Consider the following 25483-nt stretch of genomic DNA (forward strand, 5'->3'; position numbering starts at 1 on the left):
TTTAATTAGTTCATGTATCAGTGGATATTTTCTATTGCTAGAATAGAAGTTTAAATTCTCTTACTATTCTAAATTTTTACAGATGTACAAGTTGAGAAATCCTGCTGACAACAGGTGAGTAGATGGAAATAGGAAAGACTTTGTTATGGCAATGTACACAATCCTTTACACATTTATCTCATTACATACAAAGGTCACACAGCAAAATATACCCTCAAAAACTACACTTAATGCTCTCATTAACTAACAACTTGATCAGATCCTCTTTCCATTTTGTTGAAACCAAAAATCTGGAAACAACCTGGTATATAAGATTTGTTCCCAGTCACTACAGTGATTACAGTGATTCACATCCTCAATACCATGACCACAATATTTCAAAATGTTCTCTTTTGATGGTGCCCAAGACGTTTTTACAACCTGAAGCAGTGCACCACAGTAAAATTTAGGACATGAGAAGCATACACGTTTTGGAAAATGGGAGGAAACCTAGACCAAAGGCAGGTTAATTTTAAGAAAGGCACATATGCAAACAGATTTAGAAACTGATAGTCTTAAAACTATCAATGCCTCTTTATCTCTTGGAAAAATATTCCCATGCCCAGGGATATGTTTATTTCAGTTTTAAGTCACTGCACAAGTATTATTAGATATCACATTATTTTAATCTTAAAATTACAGTAATTTATATTAAGTATGGTAGGAAAACTTAAAGATAAACTGGACAAAATACAGTTACCAAAATTTCTAACCCATTTACCACATGACTTTTAAAAAGCAAACCATGTGGTTTGTTTGAAAAGGTTAGTAATCAGACCTTGAGATTAGAAAATTATACAAATTTATTTTTCTATAAGCATATCTATCAAGTTAAAGAATTTACATACCTTTGAGGAAAACTTTTATGAATGAAAATTTGATAAAGAAGCACTGAGTTTTAACACTGGCTATTAAAAGAATTAATAAGTATACTGGAGTAGTTTTATAACATGTTTATACAATATACTCATGAACTGAATCATGTATTATACATCACAACACAGGTGAAAATATCACTATTAACAGGGACATGTGCCAATAAATTTAATATAATATGACCAATTTAAAGTCAATGCATTAATCACAGTTATTTTGTAAGTAAATCACTTGATTTCATTCATAAAGTATGGAGGTGTAGAAGCAAATTGAAAATTAGAAATCATAGAGGAAAGAGGCAAAAAGAGGTAACTAACAATGATTTTACAAAATACTTGGTTTAATCTCTCCAAAGAAAATGCTTTAAAGCTAAATAATACATGAGAATTAATATAAATATTACAGGTGAAAAATGTTCTAAATCTAGTATTTTCATAGGTTAGCCCTAAAAATAAAGTAACAAAAAAGGGAATTCTGTTGACAAATTACCCGCCTTTTATTTGAGGAAAAAAACCCTCAAGCACATCAACTGATATGATCATGAAGAACTGATATAATCATGAAGTAAATAAGCCAATATAATCCTTCCTTATGAATGTTACCAAGTTCAAGGCATCATTCATTGCTCCCCAGAGCCACAAACTGCCTTAAAATGTGGCTTATAAGCATGTGTAACAGGTGATTGCTAACATAACCAAACTGAACATTACACACATATTAACTACATTTGTCTTGATTTTTTAAAGGAGCATGATTAAATTATTTTTTTAAAAAAAGATAGGAAAAAACCTCCAATATTTTAAATTCAAAAATACTTCTGATTAAAAAAAAATCAAGTCCTTCAAATGACAAAAACCAGAAACTACCATCAGAATAGACACAAACATAGAAGACAATGTGACTTACTCTTTATCTTAAAATTAAAAAGAGAAGTGTGACAATTATAATATGTTGTCCTCATTTTTCCACTCCAGCCCTCAAGTTATCAGAAGATCTTAACTTTTAAACTGAAACTAGGTGAGATTAAAAAATTAGGTAAGGATGCTGCTATTTCGTCCAGAGTAACTGTGCTTTCAAATTTATTTTTACTCTTTCCTTTAAATCAAGCAACCACATTATCATCATCAAATAAAATCAACTGCAGCAAAAAGTATTCCTTTAAGTTTAGCAGCTACCACAGATAAAGAGAGAGGAAGTATAGTACCTTCATGGTTTTTTAAATTATGTGCCTTTTAAGTACAAAAATGACATTTGTTTTTATGAAGGTATTTACCTATATAGTGTTTAAAATTTTAAATACTGGAGTTTTCCTACAAGTTTAGTAGTTAAGAAGTTATGCAACAGGTTCCTTCTGTCCAAACTCTCCTTTCTTACATAATCTGCTAAAATCCTTTTGAACATTTGCTCTGCCTCTTCCCCCACTTTCCTGAGGACCACCACCAATCCTACAAAATTATGAAATAAAGAGTCTTACTAAAGATTCTAGTAATTTGTGTGTGTGTGTGGGGGAATAACATGAGGGGAATGTTTTAATAGCATCATAATAAAGTTCTGAATTTTGAAAGAAAAAAATAGCCTTAAGGTCATCAGCTAAAAGCTAAAAAACAGAATTCACATCTAATAGCCATGGTAAAATGGCCACACTTTGGGTACTCAAAGCGCAAGCTCCTTGAGAAGAAGCCTAGTTCCTTATGGATAGCAAGCACTGACTAATGTCCAAAGAATGACTGCATACACTCACTGAATATTAGATTGACTTTTAATCCAATAACTGGTATCTTCTGTAAAAGTTAAATTAGGACAATTTATATTGCCTTTTGGACAATATAACTATGCTAGGTAAAGACAAAATGTCATCAAGAGAAATAGCAAACATCTACATTAAAAATGGTAGAGTGAATTTGAATGAATAGCAAACAGAAAATTGGGAGACTTAGCTCAAGGTCAACTCTACTGCTGTTAGAACCTATCCAGTCTGTTTCCTCATCCTATCTATTTACAGAGTAAGAAGGCTGAACTTGAAAACTCCTTCATCCATGGTTTTATTACTTCAATTTCAACTACCAATTCATCAATATTATGTGATCATATAATCTGCAGAGATCACAGATAGGTATTTATAAAAGTTTTGAATTCTTTTTTAGAAAGTCCAAGAAAAGTATTACATTCTGGGACAGTCAGTTTTACACAGAGGTATGTCAAGCTTATCCCTTCAAGATTTAGATGAACTTCATTAAAAAAAAAAAAAAAAAAAAAAACCCAAACCAAAAAAACTCCCATAATCTGTGAAACAACTTCTAAAAATAAAACAAAAAAGGTCAAAGAAACTGACCTTAAATATGAACCATATCCCAAAGCCTCATTTCCAACTGTCAGTAAATTTACAATTTTTCTAAATTTAAAAACACTGATCAAATTTGTAAATACAAGATGACTTAGTTAAATGTTTGCACAGTTGGATGCAACCACACTTATGCTGTGTATGTGTGTTTTTTTAACTGTTTCTGAGTACTCATATTAATGTTGCTCATTGTATAGTTTATGGCTTGTGACTAAACATCATATCATGATGTGAAATGACCAGACATGCATTTCCCACATGCAGCATTTCAGTGTAGTATATTAAGCCCATGAATCATTAAACAAAAGATGTTTAACTGCATGCAGTTAAGCAAGACTTCTGTTAATCATTTACATATGCCCTTTCTTGAAAATACTATTGGTGTACTATGTTAATCTTTTTCCAGTGTACGAGTTCTTAAACTGAGATCCATGGGTCTGTGAATTCCCTACAGTTTATATAAAATCATGGTATGTGAACATTTTTTCTGGGAAGACCCAAAAAAGGTTCAGAACCATTCTAGTGGTTTTCTCATCAAGCACGAATACACACATTTTATTATCATAACTTTCTTTACCTCTAACTTACTTGTTCAAATCTGAACAATTATTAATGAGACTTTTCTCTCATCACAGTATTTACTGAATTTCATTGTAAGGACCCATTTACTGGTATATACCCCACATTATACTGTAAGTTGTGGCATGACTGTGCCTAGTACATATTCATATTATTATTTTCTATAATAAACAGTAGTTTCTTTCACCTCAAACTGACAACTTTTCTCTTACGTAAAACAGTGACAACTAGATTATAGTGGGCAAACTGAAAATTTTCATAGCCTAAAATTAGTTACATTAAAAAATAATACCTGTCTATAATATCTCCATCACTAGAGTTACAAGGATTAAGTGGGCCAGTGCTTATGAAGCATTTGCTCTAAAATAACAACATATATATTCTTAAGATAGTACTCTTCTATTGTAAAGGCTTTTCTCATGAATGAAGAAAAAAATTCATTAAAGTTAAGAGAGGATTTCTAGCATACAAATTAGACGAATTTTTATTAACTGGGCCAAGGGTATAATTTATATTCAAACATTCCTTGTGTAACCAGGGTATCCCATCTTCAGAAATGCATCTACAAAGGCACATAGCTATGTTTTTTTCAAGCATGGAATAGATGTGCACAGATTTACTGAAGAAAGTATATAAATGTTCCAAACACAAATGAAATATAATTGAATACTAATGAAACTTATAATTAGAAATTAAAATCTAAGCAGTATCACAGAATAGAACCATTTTCAAAAACTTATTTCAATACATTAGTGTTTCCAATTATTAAGGCAAACTAGACACTTAACAAAAGAAACAAAACATACCATGTAAACCAAAAAGTAGGAAAATAATATAACTTAATAACTGGAATAAGTTTTATTTAGTTATTACATGATTCAAGTAAAACAAATGAAACAAGTTCAAATGAAAATTGTGATTACAGCTCATGAAAGTATAAAGGACTTGAGAACAGTCAAGAGTAAATGTACTTTGTTTTAACACAAAGTACCAGAACATTTGTCCCTACATATGCTGATGACAAACATCAAACAGTAACATGCTGTTACTTCTGTTTACATCTGTTCATTCTAGAAGAGCCAAAAAGAAGAGAAAGAAAAAAATATTAAAACTTTAAGAAGAAAAACTTCTGTGACTACTGTTCAGAAGAGACTTCTTTTTGAATTTTTGCCAGATCTTCAGGTCAAGAGTAACTGTTGGAATTTATAATGTCATCTGTTTTAAGTTTTGTCCTTGAAATTACATGATTTATTTTGAAATAAATAAAAATCCTAACCTTATGCCATACCATTAATTTAACACCAAAAGAAAATTTTTCACATTTCTACATAAATAAGATTCCTCTTTATGCCTTAGTATTTAAAATTTTTACTGGATTAAAAGGAAATGTCAACATTTTACCTTTATTAATGAAGTCACAACAATTGCTCCAGCATTTACCATAGGATTGTGTGGTTTATCTGAAAATATAAAAGCAATAGCATTACTTTAAGTAGCTGATATAATTTTCTGTGATGCACAGGTACTTCCCATGAACATACATCTATTTTCTTTATGTAAGCCATTGTTACAGTTCTTTTTGGGGGTCGGGGGTGGAGAGTGGAGGAGTGCATTAAAGTCAGTTACACATCAAACCAGTAATACACTTCTAAGAAGCTGCTATAATTATACAGGCAAACAAAGATTCAGGTACAGAAAGATAGTGAATAGTGCTGTAAGAGCACATCCAAATTTCCTAACTCTGCCATTTGATCCTGGGCAAGTAACTGAACTTCACTGTGCCTCAATTTTCCCATCTGTAAACTGGGAGTAATAACAGCACCAATACCTCAGCAAGTCATAATACTTCAATGAATTAAAAAACATGAAATGCTTTGGCACAGCACTAAGCAATCAAATAATATTATTATTAAAAATCACCTTGGAAAAAGCGTATCTAGTGTGGACCCAATTTTCCTTTTTTAAAGTATTTTATGTTTATGTATATACATATATATATATGCAGAAAATGAAAACAGGTGATACACATAGGATAAAAAGATTACAGGGTATTTAAGTTGCATTCAGCATGCCTTCTATATTTCCTGACAATAAGGATGTATTTCTTGTATAATTACAAAATTACTTAAAATTTAAGTTCATCCAAAATCCTACCTCTTCTAATTCTTACAACAAATAGAATTTCAAATCTCAGCTGATTATACTGTCACTCATAGCACAGCACAAACGCCAAACACAAAACTCTTAGGGCTCTGAAAACATTTATTTGAAAGCATAATTCCTAATCTGTTTGTGGTAGTAATTTACTTCTTTGGGAACAAGTTCTTATCTAACTTGACACATCTAGCAGAATTCATAAGTTATTGCTACATTATTAGTCTCCTTGAATTTTAAGCAAGTTACCTTCTGTGAGATGAGTCTACAGCTAAACAAGGAAATTCTTCAATTTACTATATGACCCAGCAATTCCACTCTCAGGTATGTAACGAAGAGAAATAAAAACATGTGTACACAAAAACTTGTACACAAATGTTCTCAGCAGTATTACTGATAATTGTCAAAAAGTGAAAAATAACCCACAACCCAAACATCCTGCCAAATGGTGAATGGGTAAACAAAATGTGGTACTATTATCCAAACAATGGAATATTATCCAGCAATAAAAAAATGAAGTATTGACATAAGCCACAACATGAAAGCACCTTGAAAACATTATGCTTAGTAAAACAGGCCAGTCATAAAGACCAAATATAATGACTCCATTTATATAAAGACCAAATATAATGATTCTGTTTATATGAAATGTCCAGAACAGGCAAATCCATAGAGACGGAAAGTAGATTACTAGTTTCCATGGGTAGAATAGAAATAGGTATTGACTACTAATATCCCTAATACCTAGGGTATCTTTTGGGAGTGATAAGTGTCCCCAGGGCTTCCCTGGTGGCTCAGTGGGTGAGAGTCCACCTGCCAATGCAGGGGACACGGGTTCGTGCCCCAGTCTGGGAAGATCCCACGTGCCGCGGAGCGGCTGGGCCCGTGAGCCATGGCCGCCGAGCCTGCGCGTCCAGAGCCTGTACTCCGCAACGGGAGAGGCCACAACAGTGAGAGGCCCGCATACCGAAAAAAAAAAAAAAAAAAGAAGAAAAAAAAAAAAGTGTCCCCAAATTGACTGTGGTCATGGTTGTACAACTCTATGAATATACTAAAAGCCATTAAATTGTACATTTTGAGTGAGTAAATTATGCAGTAGGTAAATTATATTTCAATAAAACTGTTAAAAATGTTTAATTAAAAAAATCAATAATGACAAAAAATTGGGTAACTTAACAGTACACCATTTTCCTCAATATAAGATCAACAATATGATTTAGTAGCTAGCTATGCTTTAAATAGTGTACATTTTGGGTTACTCATGATAATGACAAGTTCCAAAAGTTAAAATAAAACAGTACAGGTATACTATCTAAATAGTACAGTCAGGATTTCACCTATTTCAAATTATGCTAAGGGAAGTCTGCTTTCTTTGAGATCACACAAAATGACAGTAATAGTTGTCACAGAAAAATACTACGCAACAAAAGGGAAGCCAAGAAACAAAAAATTTCCAGTATTATCTATGTAAAAGAAAAACCAAATGCAGACACAGAAATCAAAATATGGAAATCAGGGGCTTCCCTGGTGGCGCAGTGGTTGAGAGTCTGCCTGCCGATGCAGGGGACACGGGTTCATGCCCCGGTCCACGAGGACCCCACATGCCACGGAGCGGCTGGGCCCTTGAGCCATGGCCGCTGAGCCTGTGCGTCCGGAGCCTGTGCTCCACAACTGGAGAGGCCACAACAGTGAGAGGCCCGCGTACCGCAAAAAAAAATAATAATAATAAAATAAAATAAAATTTGGAAATCAGGCTGTGCTAAATTAGTTTACACTCGTATTTGTGTATATTCATGCATCTGTCCTTTCATTTTTTTTTTTTTTTGGACGTTATCAGGTTTAGACTTTAGGGCCCTAGGAGGTAGCTAATGTGTGTATTCCAAATGGTACCACATAAACGTGGGCATTTACTACTTTCTAAATCATAAATATTCAGCAAATACTACATAAGCTACATTTAAGATCTTCCGAGAACACTAAAGCATTTCACGGCATGACAGAGCAATTTTCAGATGTAAGCACTGCTCACTCTGACTTTGGCTCAAAAGCCAGACATTTGAACACTTGGAAATACACCAGAGATATTAAAACACCAGCTTTACTGCATTATAAAACCTCAGTCTAAAAGTGGAAATCTCCTTTTCCACTCTGCTCTGCCATAGTCAGAAGGAAAGAACTGAAGGGTTCAGTTTAGAATTTTTAATTTAAAAAGAATTATGACAACAGAAATAACATAAGCTAATTAATAAAGGCTACTATCTGAAGTAATGACATATATTAGCTTAGTATGACAAAATGGACATATGAAATTTTGGGGCATGTTTTTAACTAGAATGCAAAAAATTGATTAATTTTAACAAATATTTATTCTAAGGGAATAAAACAAGCAAAAAATGCTTCCATATTATACCAGAAAAAGCTTTTCAAACTAAGTATATGAACCTTACAAAGATGTGGTTCATGACTGAGGCTGATATTAAAAGAGTAACTACTATAATTTCTTTATCTATTCATTATATTCAGATTAATGTTAATTTATCATCACAATCTTATAAAGTTAGGACAATATTAATATATTTATTTCTTTTAATTTTATAATGCTAGGTAGACACACATGCACATACATACACAGAGTGTAGTTTCACCACAAATTACCCTTGAAATTTTCAATATAAAAAAGACCCACAGGGCTTCCCTGGTGGTGCAGTGGTTGAGAGTCCGCCTGCCGATGCAGGGGAGACGGGTTCGTGCCCCGGTCTGGGAAGATCCCACGTGCCGCGGAGCGGCTGGGCCCGTGAGCCATGGCCGCTGAGCCTGCGCGTCCGGAGCCTGTGCTCCGCAACGGGAGAGGCCACAGCAGTGAGAGGCCCGCGTAATGCAAAAAAAAAAAAAAAGAAAAAAGAAAAAGACCCACAAACTCTTTTCTTGCTGGGGCTAATCTAAAACCAAGACTCTAGAGCACAGAACCTATGCAGAACTCAAGAAGGAGTGGTATGGTATAGTGACGCCTTCATTTTCCCATTATTTCCCAGATTCCTGGTATTGGCTCAGGCTTGGAAAAAGTCAAAGAATATCAAGGCAAAACCTCTTGTTAAACTTTATATTCAGTTATTACAAAACAGTGCTAAATTCCTGAGTTCTTATTGTGATTTTTTTTCTTATAGACTTAGTGTCAATAAAACGTACATGGCAAAAAAATGTATTACTTACAATGTTAAAGTCATTTACCCCAAGCCTATTTTATTTCTTACCAGTCAATTCACCAGAACCACCTAGTTTATTCAAGTTTGTATTTTTGGGAAAATAGTAATTTTTCTTATAAAATGTTTAATCTTGTGAGAACAAAAATATTCTTTCCATATTAAATCTAGATGTCAGTGAGTTTAATAAATAAGGTACTTCTACATATGATGTCCTTACTGAAGTTGCTAGTTTACAGTAATCTCCATAAAATCAAATGTAGCATCAGGATAGAAAGATTATGGTAAAATAAATAAGAAAATGCAACTGCCCTCAAAACAAATAGAAAGAGAAGCATAAGAAAGTATCAGTCCTGTAACTTCATTTTAAAAATTCATAAAACAATACTGAGTATAAGGCATATTTTTTATTTTTCATCCAGCAGAAAGAAAAAATACAAAAGTATATTTCTCACAACCATTACTGTAATCACTGAATTCCTTCACTCTTGTTTTCTTCAATTCTATTTTAACTTGTCACACAATGAGGAACCTAGCATATGCCTGAAAGATTAAAAAACAGAAACCAATCTATAGGTTGCTGTTTAGATTTAAAACCTCTATCAGATCAAAAGTACTAACTACCTTTGTCCTCCCCTTTTCTTTTGGATTCCTGTAAAGCAATAAGACTTGATAGTTATCCAACTATTTAACACAAGATATTTCCTTCAAATACTAAATGTTATGAAGGAGAAAAAACAAAACACCACCTCAACCAGGGCCACCATTAAAGCTTTTTATTATGGAAGTTTTCAAATATATACAATATACAAAAGTAGAAAGAAAAGAATATAAGCATGCATGTACCCATCATTTAGCTTCAATGATTACCAACATACAGTAATAATCACATGCATCACTCCCAGCTACACTCCACTGAATTATCTTAAAGCAAATTCCAGACCCTGTGAGACTTTATAAGATATTCCCCTATAGGTGGTTATAAAGTGAAAATCTTACTTCCTGACTCTGTCTTTTCTCTGGCCCACTTTCCAGTGGTATGAGATGCCTAAAAAATCTGTTTTTTAAAGTAGGTTAACTATCTCTATGGGTTTCACAGAAATTCCATGACAAATGAAAAAGTATCAATGTTTTAATTTTCTTCTTCTTCGAAAAAAAACTAGTTAGATTTACACAGGAAAATGAGGTATTTCTTCTTCCAAGTAACTTTTATATAGTTCTTACCATCTTCATTTAAGAACAGTTTGTTGAACCTTAATCCACTTGGCTCTTTCCCAACATATCGATGCACATATTCTGTTCCAAGATCATTAACAGCAATGGCATATTTCAAAGGTTTTACACAGGATTGAAGGCAAAATGGAACTTTGGTATCTCCAATAGAATGCCTATTTAAAAGTAGATTTAAAAAATAATTAAGATCAACTGTGAAAAAATGTAACAATAACTGGAGCTGTTATTTACATGTTAATTCTAATTTATAATGGTTTTCCCATAATTCAACAGCAAGTTTACTTGGATACTGAAGAATAAATATAAGTATGTTTATTTTAAGAGGGATACTGCAATAAAAAGGCAAAGGCTTACAAGTACTCAGGTAATAGACTGGTTCAAAATTAGATAATAAGTAATGTAAAAAATTGCCTCTGAGGGCAAGAGGGTATGGCCCTCCTTACTCCTATCTGTATTCAATCATACAAAATGAACTAGCCCTTTTAGAAATTAGTCACAATTTTTTTTTACTCATAGCTTTAATCATGGCTAAACTGTGGTTAGTTTTTAAATGGAGCCCAGTTTATTCAATACCACTCTCTGAGACCCTGTCTATAAATGCCTCATCTTGTGAACCATATCTATGGACAATTTCAGCCCCATTAAAAGAAACAGCATCCAGTTTTATAAACCTGATAGAACTGGCACTAATGGCAATCATTATCACCATGTAGATAAACAACAGAACAAACTAAGATGCAAATGAAATAGAGAATAGGTTTGAAAATGAAAAAACTGTGACTGGCCCCATTATAATGTAAGCTTCACAAGGGCAATGATCTTTGTTTTATTTGCTGAAGTATCCCAGGTGCCCCAAACAATGTTCCAACACATTACAGGCACTCATTTATTCAAGTGAAATTTATTCACAGTGAAACTGGGCACTACAATGACTACCCCTGGGCAAACAGGGGATTTAATGGAGACATCAGAAAGACACCTTACTTCTAAGTATATGATGGAATATAAATAAATATGTGTATATATATAAAAATATATAATATTTTTCCTGTCAAATTTATGAATAACTTCTAAGTCAGACCATAACTTCAATTTGGCAATCATTCTGAAACCTGACAAAAGCCTGTCTTACTACCTTTGGATTTAAAAATACCTATGTTCTAGCCCAAAGTCAAGTTTCTTATCTCTAGATAAGAAAACTGAACTAAAAGAATCATCTCTACACACAAAGTATGTTTAAGAAGAAAAAACACATGTGCAATAATTAGGTGATAATAATTTCTTCCAAATATAAAAATTTCCACTACATGATAAACCATTTCCTCCAAATACAAAAAATAGGAATACCGCTCCCTACTGGAATTTGCTCCGTAAGGATAAGCCATGTCTTCTCATGCATTTGTGTCTGTTCATAGCACCCGATATTTAATTCAACACACAAGTGTTTAGTACATTTCACAGGCCCAGGTAAGGATAAAAGCCTGTCATAATGTAGAGAACAGTGGACTGGAATTTAAGAGACCCAGGTGCTAGTTTCACCTCTGCCAGTTTTATACAAACTCTGAGCCTCAGATTCCTTATTATAAGAATGAATGAGGGGCTTCCCTGGTGGCGCGGTGGTTGAGAGTCCGCCTGCCGATGCAGGGAACACGGGTTCGTGCCCCGGTCCGGGAAGATCCCACATGCCGCGGAACGGCTGGGCCCGTGAACCATGGCCGCTGGGCCTGCGCGTCCGGAGCCTGTGTTCCGCAACGGGAGAGGCCACAACAGTGAGAGGCCCGCGTACCGCCAAAAAAAAAAAAAAAAAAAAAAAAAGAATGAATGAGCCAAACCACATGCCTTTTTTTTTTTTTTTTTGTGGTACGCGGGCCTCTCACTGTTGTGGCCTCTCCCGTTGTGGAGCACAGGCTCCGGACGCGCAGGCCCAGCGGCCATGGTTCACGGGCCCAGCCGCTCCGCGGCATGTGGGATCCTCCCGGACCGGGGCACGAACCCGTCTCCCCTGCATCGGCAGGCGGACTCTCAACCACCGCGCCACCAGGGAAGCCCCACATGCCTTTTTTAACTGTAAATATTTGAGGAAGATTAAGTAGTAAAAAATAAAAGGATCACTTACAATGAAGGCACTTAAGAGAGACAAATTTTAATAAATGGGTGGAAAAGCTTTAACTGGGACATTATCTTGAAAAATAAAATCTAAAATTATATGGCTAAATGACTTGTAGTTTTAACAAAATTTAGGATAAAATTGTATCTCTGATATAAATTCATCAAGCTATATACACCTCGGAGTTGTATATCTCATTTTATTTAAGTTATATTTTAATGAAAAAAAATAATTACCTTAGTAAAAGCAAAGAAAAAACCAGAAAGATTATACCTCTGAGCTAAAGTCTTCCAAGGAGTAAAAAAATATTGATTTTTCTTTTTTTGGCATAATTTTTCTGACTGATAAAACCAAATTACAACATGATAAGAAATCTTATGTCTGACTCATAGCATAATAAAAAAGGTCATGCTTAAAAAAATATTTCAGAACTCTGTCCATTTTTCCAAGGGCTTCTCATAATTTACTTTTCTTTTAACTGACTTTTTAAATCAAATCATTCTCTTTGAAGTGCCCTCATATTGTTATCCTTTTTATAATTCTGCTGGATCATCAAATGTCAGTGGTTATGCCTGGAGTGTGAGTACATCACAAAGATCACCTTCATAGACTTCATGAAATCCTGTGTCTTTTGAAAATGACTGATGGGTAAGAGACTATATTACATTATATTGCCTTAACTACCATGCTAATCATATAAGCAGCAAGAGGAACAAAGATAATGACAGGATAGGTAACCCATGTTAAGCCAGGAAAGGTGAACTAATTTTATTAGTGGTCAGTTCATTAGTGAATAATTTCATGTTCTGCCAAATCCACTTTTCCTAAGTAAATATGTAACTGTAGTTCCTTGAACGGTAAGCATTCAAGTAACAAGACTACAACTGTGAATAAGATAGATGAAATGCCTCACAAAATTTAGTATAAAGTATTGTTTCAGTTGAGTTTTCTAACTTAAACTAAAATCTAAACTTCTTTACCTTCTTGAATTTTTGTCAGGTCAGGGGGCTAATTACTATTACAGAAGAGGCTCCTCTCTACCTCATGTTCAGTGTTATGCAAAATTTAAGGCTTAGAGTTGGTTTTGATGGATCTGAAATAAACTTACCTCTGTCCATCTACTGTACAAACGGACACACCCCACAAATCAGGACTGAACTTGGCTAACTGAGGAATATAATCTGCAACCTATCCAAAACAATGGAAAGAAATGAACAGATATAATATAGGCAAATAGTATTTTCTACCAAAAAAGTGATCTCAATTTAGCTTCTACCAATGAACAGTTATTTTATAGTACTCAGTGGCTTTGTAGTCTTTTATAACAATATTCATAAAAACTAAGGGCACAACAGACTTGAGAATTACAAGTGAAATCTAAGTGACTTCTCTCAGTCTCCATCACCTACTATGTTTTCCAATGCATTCTGTCTTCCTAAAAAAGCACAGTCTAAAAGAGGAACTAGGACTTGATTTTTTTTTTTTAAGGGAAACAAAATTTCTTTAATCAGGGTCATGCTAATAGGGTTTCATTACCTAAAAACTTTCAATATGGAGAATAAATAAAATAGTGCTTATATTATGTAGAGGATTTTAAAAACTGGGAACATTTTATTTAATGTTCAAGGATATCATACCTGCAGAAATTCCCAGTAAGCTACTTTTTAATTAATTAAAAATTTAGAAGACATCTCAATCATTTGAAAATCAAAAAGAACTCTTAAGCTTAGATTTCTTTTTAGCCAAAATAACAATTAAGTTAACTATCTGAAATATTTTAAAAGCACTTACTCCAGTGGCTCCACTTAGATTTCTTAATTAGCAAAACACAAAACTACACAATTTTACTCTCTACCTCAAGTTTAGTTGAATTTATTAAGTGATAGGCTTAGGAAAATATTCACATCAAAAACGTTACCTTTCCTCCAGACTGCTTTTTAGCACTCTCATATAACTCATCAATGTGTGAAGTAAAAGACATAAAGTCAGGAATGACAAACTTTCTTCGAAAGGCTTGTGTCAACAAAACAATGTTGCTTTGAACACATCTGTGGAATATGAGAAAAAAATTAATAGACTGGGTACCTTTCAAATATTATTGCTTGCTAATAATAACAATATTAATCAGGAGAATATTCAAACAATAAAGAAATTCAACATTTTAAACGACAAACTAAATTCTATAAATTATACTCTTTCTACATTATTTTCTTTCCTTCAAGCAGCCTTTCATGTAGCTGCTTGTAAGCTGCTGAACAAGTTAAAGAAATAAATTAGCCTAAAAACTGTGTCAAAGATTAAAACAGCAGAGCATTCCACCAGATTAAGTACCAAGACCATCTAAAAACAAGCTTTTCAGCCTACCAGAGTTGATAAGCATTCAGCATGACATTTGGTTAACAAAAATCAGACTTGAATATATAGTTGAGATCCTGTTTATTCTTCCATGAAATAACCTCAGACATATATCCTTTAATTTCTACGTATTACTAGTATTTCACAAAAAAATAAACATTTTGTATTTTAATATATTTTTCCTAAATTACATTTTGAAAAATTTGCATTTCTAAGCTAAAAAAAGGGAAATAATACCAACTTCGTTTAGTCAGATTTGTCTCTTATATGAAATACTTATTAAAATGCTGATAAAAATAATGTATAACTTTAAAAACTATATACAGTAGTATAATAATTTTATATTATTTGAATCACCAAAAATGTTAAATTACATTATTCTATTCACTGTAAGATGTGTATATACATTGTAGAATAAAATTGTTTCACTGTTAAAAATTATTTAAAAGATATGGTAAACCATCTGGATGGGAAAGCATGAAATCTAATGATTTGAACCAATATTCTACTTTGTTTTAAAAAGGATTCAAGCTAGAAAATCAATTTATTAACGTAACCTTAAAGAGTTTAAAAACAGGTAACAGCCAGCCATATACTCTAAACTCATCTTAAGAGAGTCTCAGAAACTTAGTAATAGAATAGTTAATTGATAGAGGAAGACATTTGCAGACCTGAGCATCAAGCCATAATACCAACTTAAGACTAAGCCCATAACAGACTAAAAAGTACTAAGTTTCAAGTACTATTTATCCTGCTTAACCCTCAAAACATGAACACTATGAGAAGATGATTTCCCCACTTTACAGATAAGAAAAATCTGTGTTTAACTTGCAAGTAAATAACATGCACTAATTATAAATGGAGAGTCGGAAAAGTAGACACTCTCGGTATTTCTTTTTCAATCCATGGTAAATGATAAATTTTTATATCTCAGTATCTTAATTCAAGTTGTTCTAAATTAAACATCAAATTAGAATTAAAAGCCAGCTATCACACTTTAACTATTAATAAAAATCCAGAATATATACTCACTTGGTCAACATAAAATTAAACACTGATTTAAAATAAGTTATTTTCAGTGATAAAGATGTGTTTCAGTTACAACATGAAAAAGTTACAGTCCTAATTTCCATTATTAATCTACAGACGTAGAAATAATTGACATCCAAGAGATAACAAATATTTACTTCAATAACCTTTGATAAATTTTGACATAGTTTCAATGTTAATCTAATAAATACTTTTTGCCATTGACTTAATATTTAATATGCTCCAAACAGCAATTCAACTTGCACATGAGTTGCAAGTAATATATAACAAAAGACACATTTCTCAGCAGAAAGAAGTTAGGACAATTCCTGACCTTAAATCACTATACCTGTATCAAATCAAATCTACATGCCCCCCTTTTCAAGAAGTATTACATTAGAAAATATGAGGACTGCCAAACAAACATAAATTATTAACCTTACTATTTAACTACTGAAAATTAAACAGCACTTTTAAAAGGAGGCTTTATCATTGACAATATTGTACAGTCAGTGAAACTGGGATTTTTTGTTTTTGTTTTTGCTCTATCAGAAGGTGCTCATAAAGCTGTGCTAACAGCCTTCACTGGTGAATTACTATGGCCAACCAAGGCAATACCATTCAAAAGAGTGTCTAGCTGCACGCTGATGAACAAACTGTAATGTTTTTCTTGGGAGTTACTTTAATATAGATGTCATGAATCTAAGTAGAAAATCAGAAGGGATATAAAGCGACCTGAGGAGGAAGTGCTTATGCTTTTCAACAGTCACATCTTTCTCATGCTTTGTTCAGTTTTCTCATCTGTAAACTGGTAATAATAATTTTTCTTTCCTTCTTTACTTAAATGTTTAGGGTTAGCAACTGTAACGCACATCAGTGTTTTATAAAGTATCTCACATATAATTTTTCATTAGTAAAATAACATAGTGGATAAGAATTTTTTAAGAAAAAGCAAATACAAAGACTACCACTCATTTCCTCCAAAACAAAAAAGATAAAAAAATTATGATCACACAAAAAAATACTTCTAATATTTATATGGCTAAAAATGCATGAATAAATAAGGTATTCCTTTTCAACACAAATTTTCTACTTCTATTGAGATTATTAGCATTAAAAACAATTGATTATCTAGATAGGTACAGGCAGTCTCCAACTTTCAAATAGACCATGCTCCAGAAAGTACGCATAGAACTTATCTTCCCATTCAGAAAAAATTCTACATATTAGTTGTTTCTCAGATTACCCTCAAAGGCTAAATATATTAAGCAACAATGTATTTTAGGTAAAATATCAACACATTGACTTCAACCAAATCTTTCCACTTTCCTTTATAAATTACTTCTTTGGGAAGATGAATTCCATTGTACCCACCTGCATGGAGGTGAGATTATTTCTGGCAACACTAACTAGAAAACTTCTCATTTTGAAAACAGAGAAAAAACTTCTCTGAAGCAATCACCGTTCCAGGTGACCTTTAAAGGTTAATAGTCAGAGGTTTTGAATCACCTCATTCTAGGGATGAAAAGAGAAATCATATGCCTATAGACGTAAACTTTTCCACTGCTTGTTCACATATACCACTAAGCATTTGTCAAGTTGGGAACTGCCTATATTACAATCATCAATTTTTTAAAAAAATTGGATTAGTGTTTAAAATAATGCTAATTGTTATTTTTTAATATACTTATAGGTAGAAAATTTTATGATTGTTTCCTGGCTTCATACTCAGTGTATTTAAATTACTTTCAATTTCATATTTAAACAGAGCAATATGTTTATGAAGCACAAAAGAAACTTGACCAGTACTAAAAAGGTATAAAATACTGCTTTCACTTAGGAATTCCAAAGCAATTCCTTATACCCATTATCAACAGACCTACCTACCAACTCTCTGACAACTTCATTCTCAGATATACCAAAATAACTCCCCAGAAGGCACCACAATCAAGATACTTTGCACAGATAGTTCATGAACACTAAAAATAAAATAATCTTTACTGCAAAGGCACAGCTAACTAGAAGTGATTTCCTTCCCTTCACAAAGAAACAGGCTCTGAAGATTCAAAATTCCTAACACCAATTCCAACATGGAACTGAAATCTGCACTTAATAACGTCGGCTGAGTTCACAGAATCAAGAACCTTGTAGTGAAAAGACAGAGACCTAAAATTGCCAGCAGTGCTTCACAGTATGCCAAGATACTTGGGAGGATCTCAGTTAAATACTTATACCTTCAGATGACTTAATATTCCAGGATATTCCCAGGAGACATCTAGAACAAATCATCTAGCCCCCAAAAGACAATAAAAGAAAAAATAAATAAAAATGCATACATACAAATAAACTTTCAAGGTAGATGCTGGAATTCTTTGGATCTATTCCAACCTAAGCCTATGGTCTGGAAAAAGCCAATATCTTACAGTAGTGTTTACAGTTTTACACTAGTTTTCATTTAATTTTAGTTGCAAAATACCATTTACCTCCTTGGGATCCATGACAAACTTGCTGTCTATTAAATCATTAAGCAATCAGACTAGTAGGAACATATTAATGAAGATAAATAATAAAGATATGCAAATATAAGAAAGTCAAAATAAATATTCTCATTCAACCAAATCAAGGTATACATGTCAAAAGTTAGCATTAAGTTTTTAAACATTATGAAAAAAACAAAAATAGCCAAAAGCCTATGTAGTAATATGTCTGAAGAGAGGAGAGAAGCAGACAACAGAGGCATATAAAACCAATGAATATAGGCTGCCTGAAGCCTTCTCATTTTATGGTGTCATCTAGAACACCTTGTAGGCAAGAACAGAGACCACGCTGAGAAAGGCTGCAAGATACGCAGATGAATTAAGAGATCAATTTAAACCATGACAGGACAAAGAGTGTGCTCTATTCAAACCGAATGCAGTCTCCAGGTACTATAAATTGGAAACATCCATGGCTACGTTTCCTCAGAACAGTTTCAAAGTATATTCTTAGCCCCAATGTATTATAGAACTTTAATGTGCACCAAGTTGTTCCAAACAATTTATGTTTTAAGTCCCTTCCCCCCTTTTTTTCAGTTACACAGGAAGCACTGGCCTTCAAAGATGCAATTTTGTTTTAAAAGAAAAATCACCATATAGCATAGCAAGTGACCATTAAAGGTTTGGCAGAAATTTTTACTTTTTAAAAAGATCTTTGTCTAGCATGACACCATCTGATGTTGTTTGAAGAGTTAATCTTAACATATCCATACACTCTTTCAACCTGGGATCAGACGTTCGCAATCCTGTAGATTTGAGTGCCTGTTTTTAAAAAAATAAGACTTTGTAAATATATAGTGCAAATAAGGTATATGCTTATTCCAACTACAAGTTTTTAATTCCTGTATATAAAAACTTCTACACAAGACCTGAATATGTATATGGCATTTTAGTGTCACTAATACCCACTTTCTGGACAAGTTTCTCATTGTTTCTTTCATTTTCTTTCATTGATTACCTTGAAATGAGCATGATGAAAATTTGAAAATAAGAGAAACAGTGTCAGTCAGAATCTACACGTCAGATGACCTTTAAGACTACATTTCAATATTACCATATTATTGATTCAGTATTACTGATTTTTAAAAAGTGAAGATAAAAAAATATAAAAACTTACTGTAATAAATTTATGAACAGGTATTTTCTCTTGTCCTTCTGCGATTGTATAGAAGAGCAAATCTTCCAAGCTAGGTAACAGACCCTGCTTTATTTTACTAAAGGGGGAAAAAAGAAGAAAAAATTAACCCTTATGTGAACATTCAAGTGGATTTTAGCTATACCCATTTAAAAATAATCACTGAACCAGACTACAGTTGAGTTGATCTATTCATCAAGACCTACTATCATAATAAATGCTGATTTACCAAAATCAAACAGTATTACTGAAACCGCACTGAAAAACAAGTTTAAAAAATGATTCATTAATTAATACAGATATCTTTTAATCCCAAGTTTTAAAATCTTGAGTACTATTTCTAGTGGTGCTAATGCCTAGCCATCTGTTATGCTAATACCTTCCTGTACAGCCTAATACAATCACCCAGTACTAATTATGGAGCCTAGCAAATGCTCAGGTAAGAGTCAATACTTTGTTCTCTTGTTGTTATTGTTTTTTAATATGATGACTATACATATATATTGTTCAAATAGTTAACCTGATTGTATATCTGGGGGAGAGAACAATTAAGTACTGGACAGTGAAGACTAGTGCATAAGTCCTTGAATCCTGGCTACAATACTTACTAGCTGAGTCACCTTGGATAAATTAATTAACCTTTCTGTTAATCAATTTCCTCATCTGAGAAAGGGAGATAATAGGGCCTACCTCACAGGGTTCTTGTGAGAATCAGTTGACTTAATACATTCAATATCTTTAGAGCACTACCTGGCAGTGAGTAAGTACTCAATTGTTGGTAGTTGTAGTTACTATTTCTAAAGTGACCTAGGTTTTTTCATGTACAGCTCAAATGCCACAAATCACAAAGACTGTTAGAATAAAAATTTTACCATAAAAATACATTAAAATCTAGTATAAAGTGCTATGATTAACCAAACTTTTAATCAAGAAAAATTTTTTCCTATCCATTGAAAAGCTTTCAGGTAAACAAACTATAATGAACCCATTTAATGTCTTCTTTTTGGGGGGCTCTGAAACTGAAATGAACACATTTCAATATTCTGAACATCTATGACTGTCATAAGTATTATAGTGATGTTATAAGAATTTTAGATCTAGGGCAGACCAATCCCCTCTCCATCCATCACTATTTATTAAAATCAAAGGTAGAAATATATATGTGTGTATGTATAGAATGTGTATATATATAAAATCTCTGGAAAGACTTTACCTGTATTTCAAGAAAGAGAAAATTACAGAGTGGTCCATATATTTCTAACTTAAAAGACAACAGAATACAGTGTTGTTTCACAGAGCATGTACATTTACATATGGACATATAAAATTTCTCCTAAAAGACACATTAATGTTGGCATTAATATCATTTATATGTTTTCAAAGCTGTTACACCAACTTTTAGTTCTTAAAGTCAACCCTAAAGTATAGGAATTTCATACCAATGTTTAAAAAAAAACACTAACACATAGGATTATTGTAATTTAATGATATATCCCGGATATATAAATATTCCCTGAAACAATTCTGGCTCTTAAAGAACTTTTAAAAATGTATTTGGGATATTTTAATAATAAGAGTTAAAATTTATTGATCACTTTTGTTAAGTACTCTGCTGTTTTACATTCGTTCCAAGTTAATCCCTCCAATGATGTCATAACAGAAGGTACCATTATCCAAAATATAGTATGGCTCCTGGTACACAGCAGAAGCTCAATTTATTCATTATTTGTTAAAAACAATGACTAACTCTATCCCCATTTCACAGAGGCTCAGACAGGTCAACAAACTTCCCAAGACTGCAAAGTGGCAGAGATATAGTTAGAACCTCTGTTTCTCTGAATCCAGAGTCCAAACTATATACCACTACAGTTTTACTGGCTCTCAAACGTACTAGCTAGTTATTACTTTTATAAGGTACAATTTTTCTAGGTTTTACCCTGATCTAAAACCATTAAACAGGATTCAAAAATACTGATGACTTAATATAATACATTTAAAGAAAAATTGAGCCAGCTGTCAAAAACAATCAGTGGAAAATAACATACCAATTATTTACAGAAAGTGGTTTGTCAAATAAACTTCAGATACTGGTAGTTTATCACTTTAAAAAACTGCAGAATAAGCTTTCTATGTATTTATCACACTAGTAAATGGTATTTGTTTTGCCTAAAAGCTATGTAAGTAACATAAAATATACACCTCTTTAGCTTATGGTACATAGGGCAAAAAAATTAAAATGACCATGTTTACTTCCACAGCTAGCAAAAAAAGGTAAATATTTACTTGCTTTTGGAGAAGAGACTAATTTTTATCCATAGGAGAGAGATTTAAGTCATCCCTCAAAAATATGCTCGCAAAATAAAATGTTCAAAATTGATTTAAAAAAAAGTACTACCAATCTCAGCATGTAAAAGCTCAGACTCTGATTTGAGAATGAGTTCACTTCAACAGCCTGGTGAACAAATGCACAGATTCTCCCAAAACAACACACAGAAATTATTCCAAAGGCCTTTCTTGGTATTACCCCCTTTTCTTTCCCCAAATTTAATATGGTTTTGTGGCAACGCGTCATGATGACACATTTTGCTCTTAAAATTCAAAAGCTAAAAATTATAGTTTTCAGACTATATAGTAACTAGGATATTCTTGAGAAGTATTTAAGTTTTAATGACAAAAAAAATAGACTATAACAGGCTTTCAAATTGTAATATCAACAACTGTTGATAAGCCCTCAGATTCCCTAAGGAAAAACATGAATGGTTATGACACTCAGCAACTAAAATGGGACATACATAAAAGATTAGTAAATCCAAAGTACAGTCCTTGTTCCATACCTTTGTATTTCTTCCCTTTTACTCTCCCTCATTTTCTTTCTAATTTCTGCCTTTAAGATCTTTTCACTGCCATTTTGTTCCTTCTTTTACCCATTCCTTCTCCTGCTTTACCCTCACAAAATACCTGCCTACAACACAGAAATGATTTCTTTAAAAAAAAAAAAAATCCCATGCATTTAACTGGCATCTATAACATGTAGAGCATTATAGTAGTCATTACTTACAGTCTAAAAGGGAAATAGAAGACATACATCATGAGGAATTACAAGAAAGAAACAATGGGATCCAATCACTGGAAAATTACTTCACTGTGGACTAATAAGGTAAAGTTTTAGGAGAGGTGGAATTAGAGCTAGACTTGAAAGATGGGTAGAAGCTGGAAATATGCCAACAGAAGAGGATTTCCGGCCAAGGAAACAGAATGACCACAGCAATGAAGGTAACCATTCACTGGGTGTTCACAAAGAACAGCGAACTGTTAGAGCACAGTATATGTGAATTAAGGTGCCTGTTTCCACCCATGAGCTGTTAAAATATCTAATTTTCAGGGTTGAGAGAGACCTATATAAATCAACCAATAAATGAAGAGACTACCAAAAATTTACATGTGGAGTTTAAATTCAGGGGCAATTTCTGCAAACATGAAAAGAGACACTGTCTTTGATTACTGATCAACCAGTTTCCCAATACCAAAGGACAATTAAAACTCCTCAGTCTGATATTCAGTTTATAATTTGGCTTGGTACTATCTATTCTATCAAAATTTTCTAAGTAAAAAACTGTACTATCAAATGAAAGGAGGAAAATGAACTGCAAAATGAGAAGAGGAAAAGAAATGGAAACTAACTATATTGTCTTATTGTTAAATAACGTTTCATATTACTTGACCTTTCCAAACTATAAAGGCTGGAGTAATGTCTGTCTTTTTTTTTTTTTTGTCAACTCCATATAACTTAAATGCGTAATATAGTGTAATGTGGTAAACCTATTAGATAATCAAAAACTTTCAACTAGGTTAAAAAAAAATTATGCTCACTGATAGAATAAAAAAGAATGCTTTGGTGTTTTTACTTATGTCTTCGTTTTAAAACAATGATCTTTAAAAAATATCTGGAGTTGTTTTTAAATCAGTTTATCATTTTGATTTTCAGAGTGATCTGATTGATAGAAAGTGTCCATCAACACCAGTAAATTGGCAGATTAAACCTGTGAGGTTGAAAGTTGAATTGATGGTGGCTGACCATATACCATTGTAAGTCTGACAAAGTGATAAATTCTGCTCAATCTCTAAATCATTTTGCCCAAGGTTAATTATTGGGGAATTTAAAAACAAAATCTTACATCTTTTAAAGTTTTATTGTTAAAAAAGGACTTTCTGTTGTTTCATCTTATAACTTCAGGTGATAAAGCAAAGTGGGTAAACTGTCCCCTATTTTACAGATAAGGACAGAGTCTCAAAGTCAAGCAATACGTATGTCCAATGTCACACAACTCTTAAGTGACTGGACCAGATTTAGTCCTAGAAAGCCAGTACTTGGTTCCTAATCCCAGATTCCTCCTGCTATGCCACACCGGCTGTGCTGAGTTGTTACACTCCATTTTAGGAGGAATACCTGGAGTTTATTCAGAATAATCAAAGATGAGACTCCTTACATATTGAAGAATTTCTAACCAAAATGCTAATAGGGGAATTACTTATGTTAGATGACTAAACTGTTATTCTGTCTTGTTGAAATTGTACCTTGTACAAAGCAAGGATGAGATTATATTAAATTAGTGCTGCTGTTTTGGCTGGACTTTATTTAAATTTATTCAAGAGCAAGTCAAAGTAAGAAGCACAAAAGCCAGCTTTACGTAAGGAAGTGGCCAGGTTGTCCACATCAGCTGATGGCAATTTGTCCATGTATAGAGCTTTAGAAGTCTAACCCAGGGGGACAGTCTGCCTGACTCCGATGGAAGAATGAGGACCTGGGCAGATCAAGTCCCTAAGGGCCAATTCTGTTAGTCCTTCCAACCTTGTATTCCTTCAGTCAAGTATCTGTTAACAACTCATTCTAGTTGTAAAAATACAGATGTGTGAACTCTGTAACTGCAATCACTTTGATATCACACTAGAGATGACTTCTTCAAAATAACTAAAATATATAGGTAGAAGTTAACAAAAGGCAGACCAGCTACACATAAGGAAAAACAAAACAACTCTGAAAATGGAATGGGCTGCCTTCCAAGGGACTAAATTCTCTTGTCAAGAAGTATTCAAGCAGAGATGAATAACAACCTGTAGGGAGTATAACAGAAGAGAAAAAACCTGCAGCTGTGGAGATGGGTTTTTAAGGTCTCTTCGAATACTGAACCTAAAAAAGTAATCAATTCAATAAAGTACTTTATTATTCTCCTAATATTGGAAGAAAAAACACAATAAGTCCTAATATTGTATGAACTTGGTTAGGTCATTTAATACCTGTAGCCAGTTTATAAAATATGTAAAATGAGGTGGAACTAGATGTCTTTAAAGTCACTTCCAACCCTAATTCTCAGTTTTTGAGCTGCTCAAAATAGATGTCCTCCTAAACTCCTATACTAAAGATCATAAACTTTACTCACTCAGGACCTATGTAGACATAAAGGATCTATAGATACATATTTTACATATAAAGCTTAATTATCTGGGTTCTTTAAAAAAGTAACGGGAGTACTTAATACCACTGAACTGTACACTTAAAAACGGTCAAAATAGTAAATTTTATGTTACATTAATTTTACCGCAAATTTTTTTTAAAGCTAAGGGGAATTAGATATAGAAGGTGAAAGTGAGGGAAAATAGCTAAAATGGGCACATGGAGGCCAAGAACAAAATGTAGCAACTGATACAAGATACAAAAATCCACAGAAGAACAAGCCATTCAAAACAGAACCAATCAGAGTATGAGAGAACACCTTACACAAATAAATACATTTCAGTGCAGGGGCCACTAATAGCAAACTACCGCAATGGCCACAGGTTTTTGTAAATCAAGTTCTATTGCAAGACAGCCATGCCTACTCATTTACCTATTGTCTATGGCTT

At 33.1% G+C, this 25483-nt stretch overlaps 1 protein-coding gene across 3 annotated transcripts in view; it reads right to left on the reverse strand.

Moving 5' to 3' along the window:
• The window catches only part of GLS (glutaminase), an 81667-nt gene that overhangs the window by 47157 nt on the left and 9027 nt on the right, over nt 1-25483 (reverse strand). For all 3 annotated transcript variants that reach the window (XM_082630745.1, XM_082630746.1, XM_082630747.1), the window contains exons 2-7: nt 19565-19661; nt 19088-19209; nt 14448-14577; nt 13638-13717; nt 10414-10577; nt 5237-5295 (exon numbers count right to left, since the gene is read on the reverse strand). In XM_082630745.1, coding sequence (XP_082486871.1) covers nt 5237-5295; nt 10414-10577; nt 13638-13717; nt 14448-14577; nt 19088-19209; nt 19565-19661 — 652 coding nt within the window. The remainder of the gene's footprint in view (nt 1-5236; nt 5296-10413; nt 10578-13637; nt 13718-14447; nt 14578-19087; nt 19210-19564; nt 19662-25483) is intronic.

This window comes from Mesoplodon mirus (assembly GCF_964341445.2).
Source record: "Mesoplodon mirus genome assembly, chromosome: 8".
Taxonomy (NCBI): domain Eukaryota; kingdom Metazoa; phylum Chordata; class Mammalia; order Artiodactyla; family Ziphiidae; genus Mesoplodon; species Mesoplodon mirus.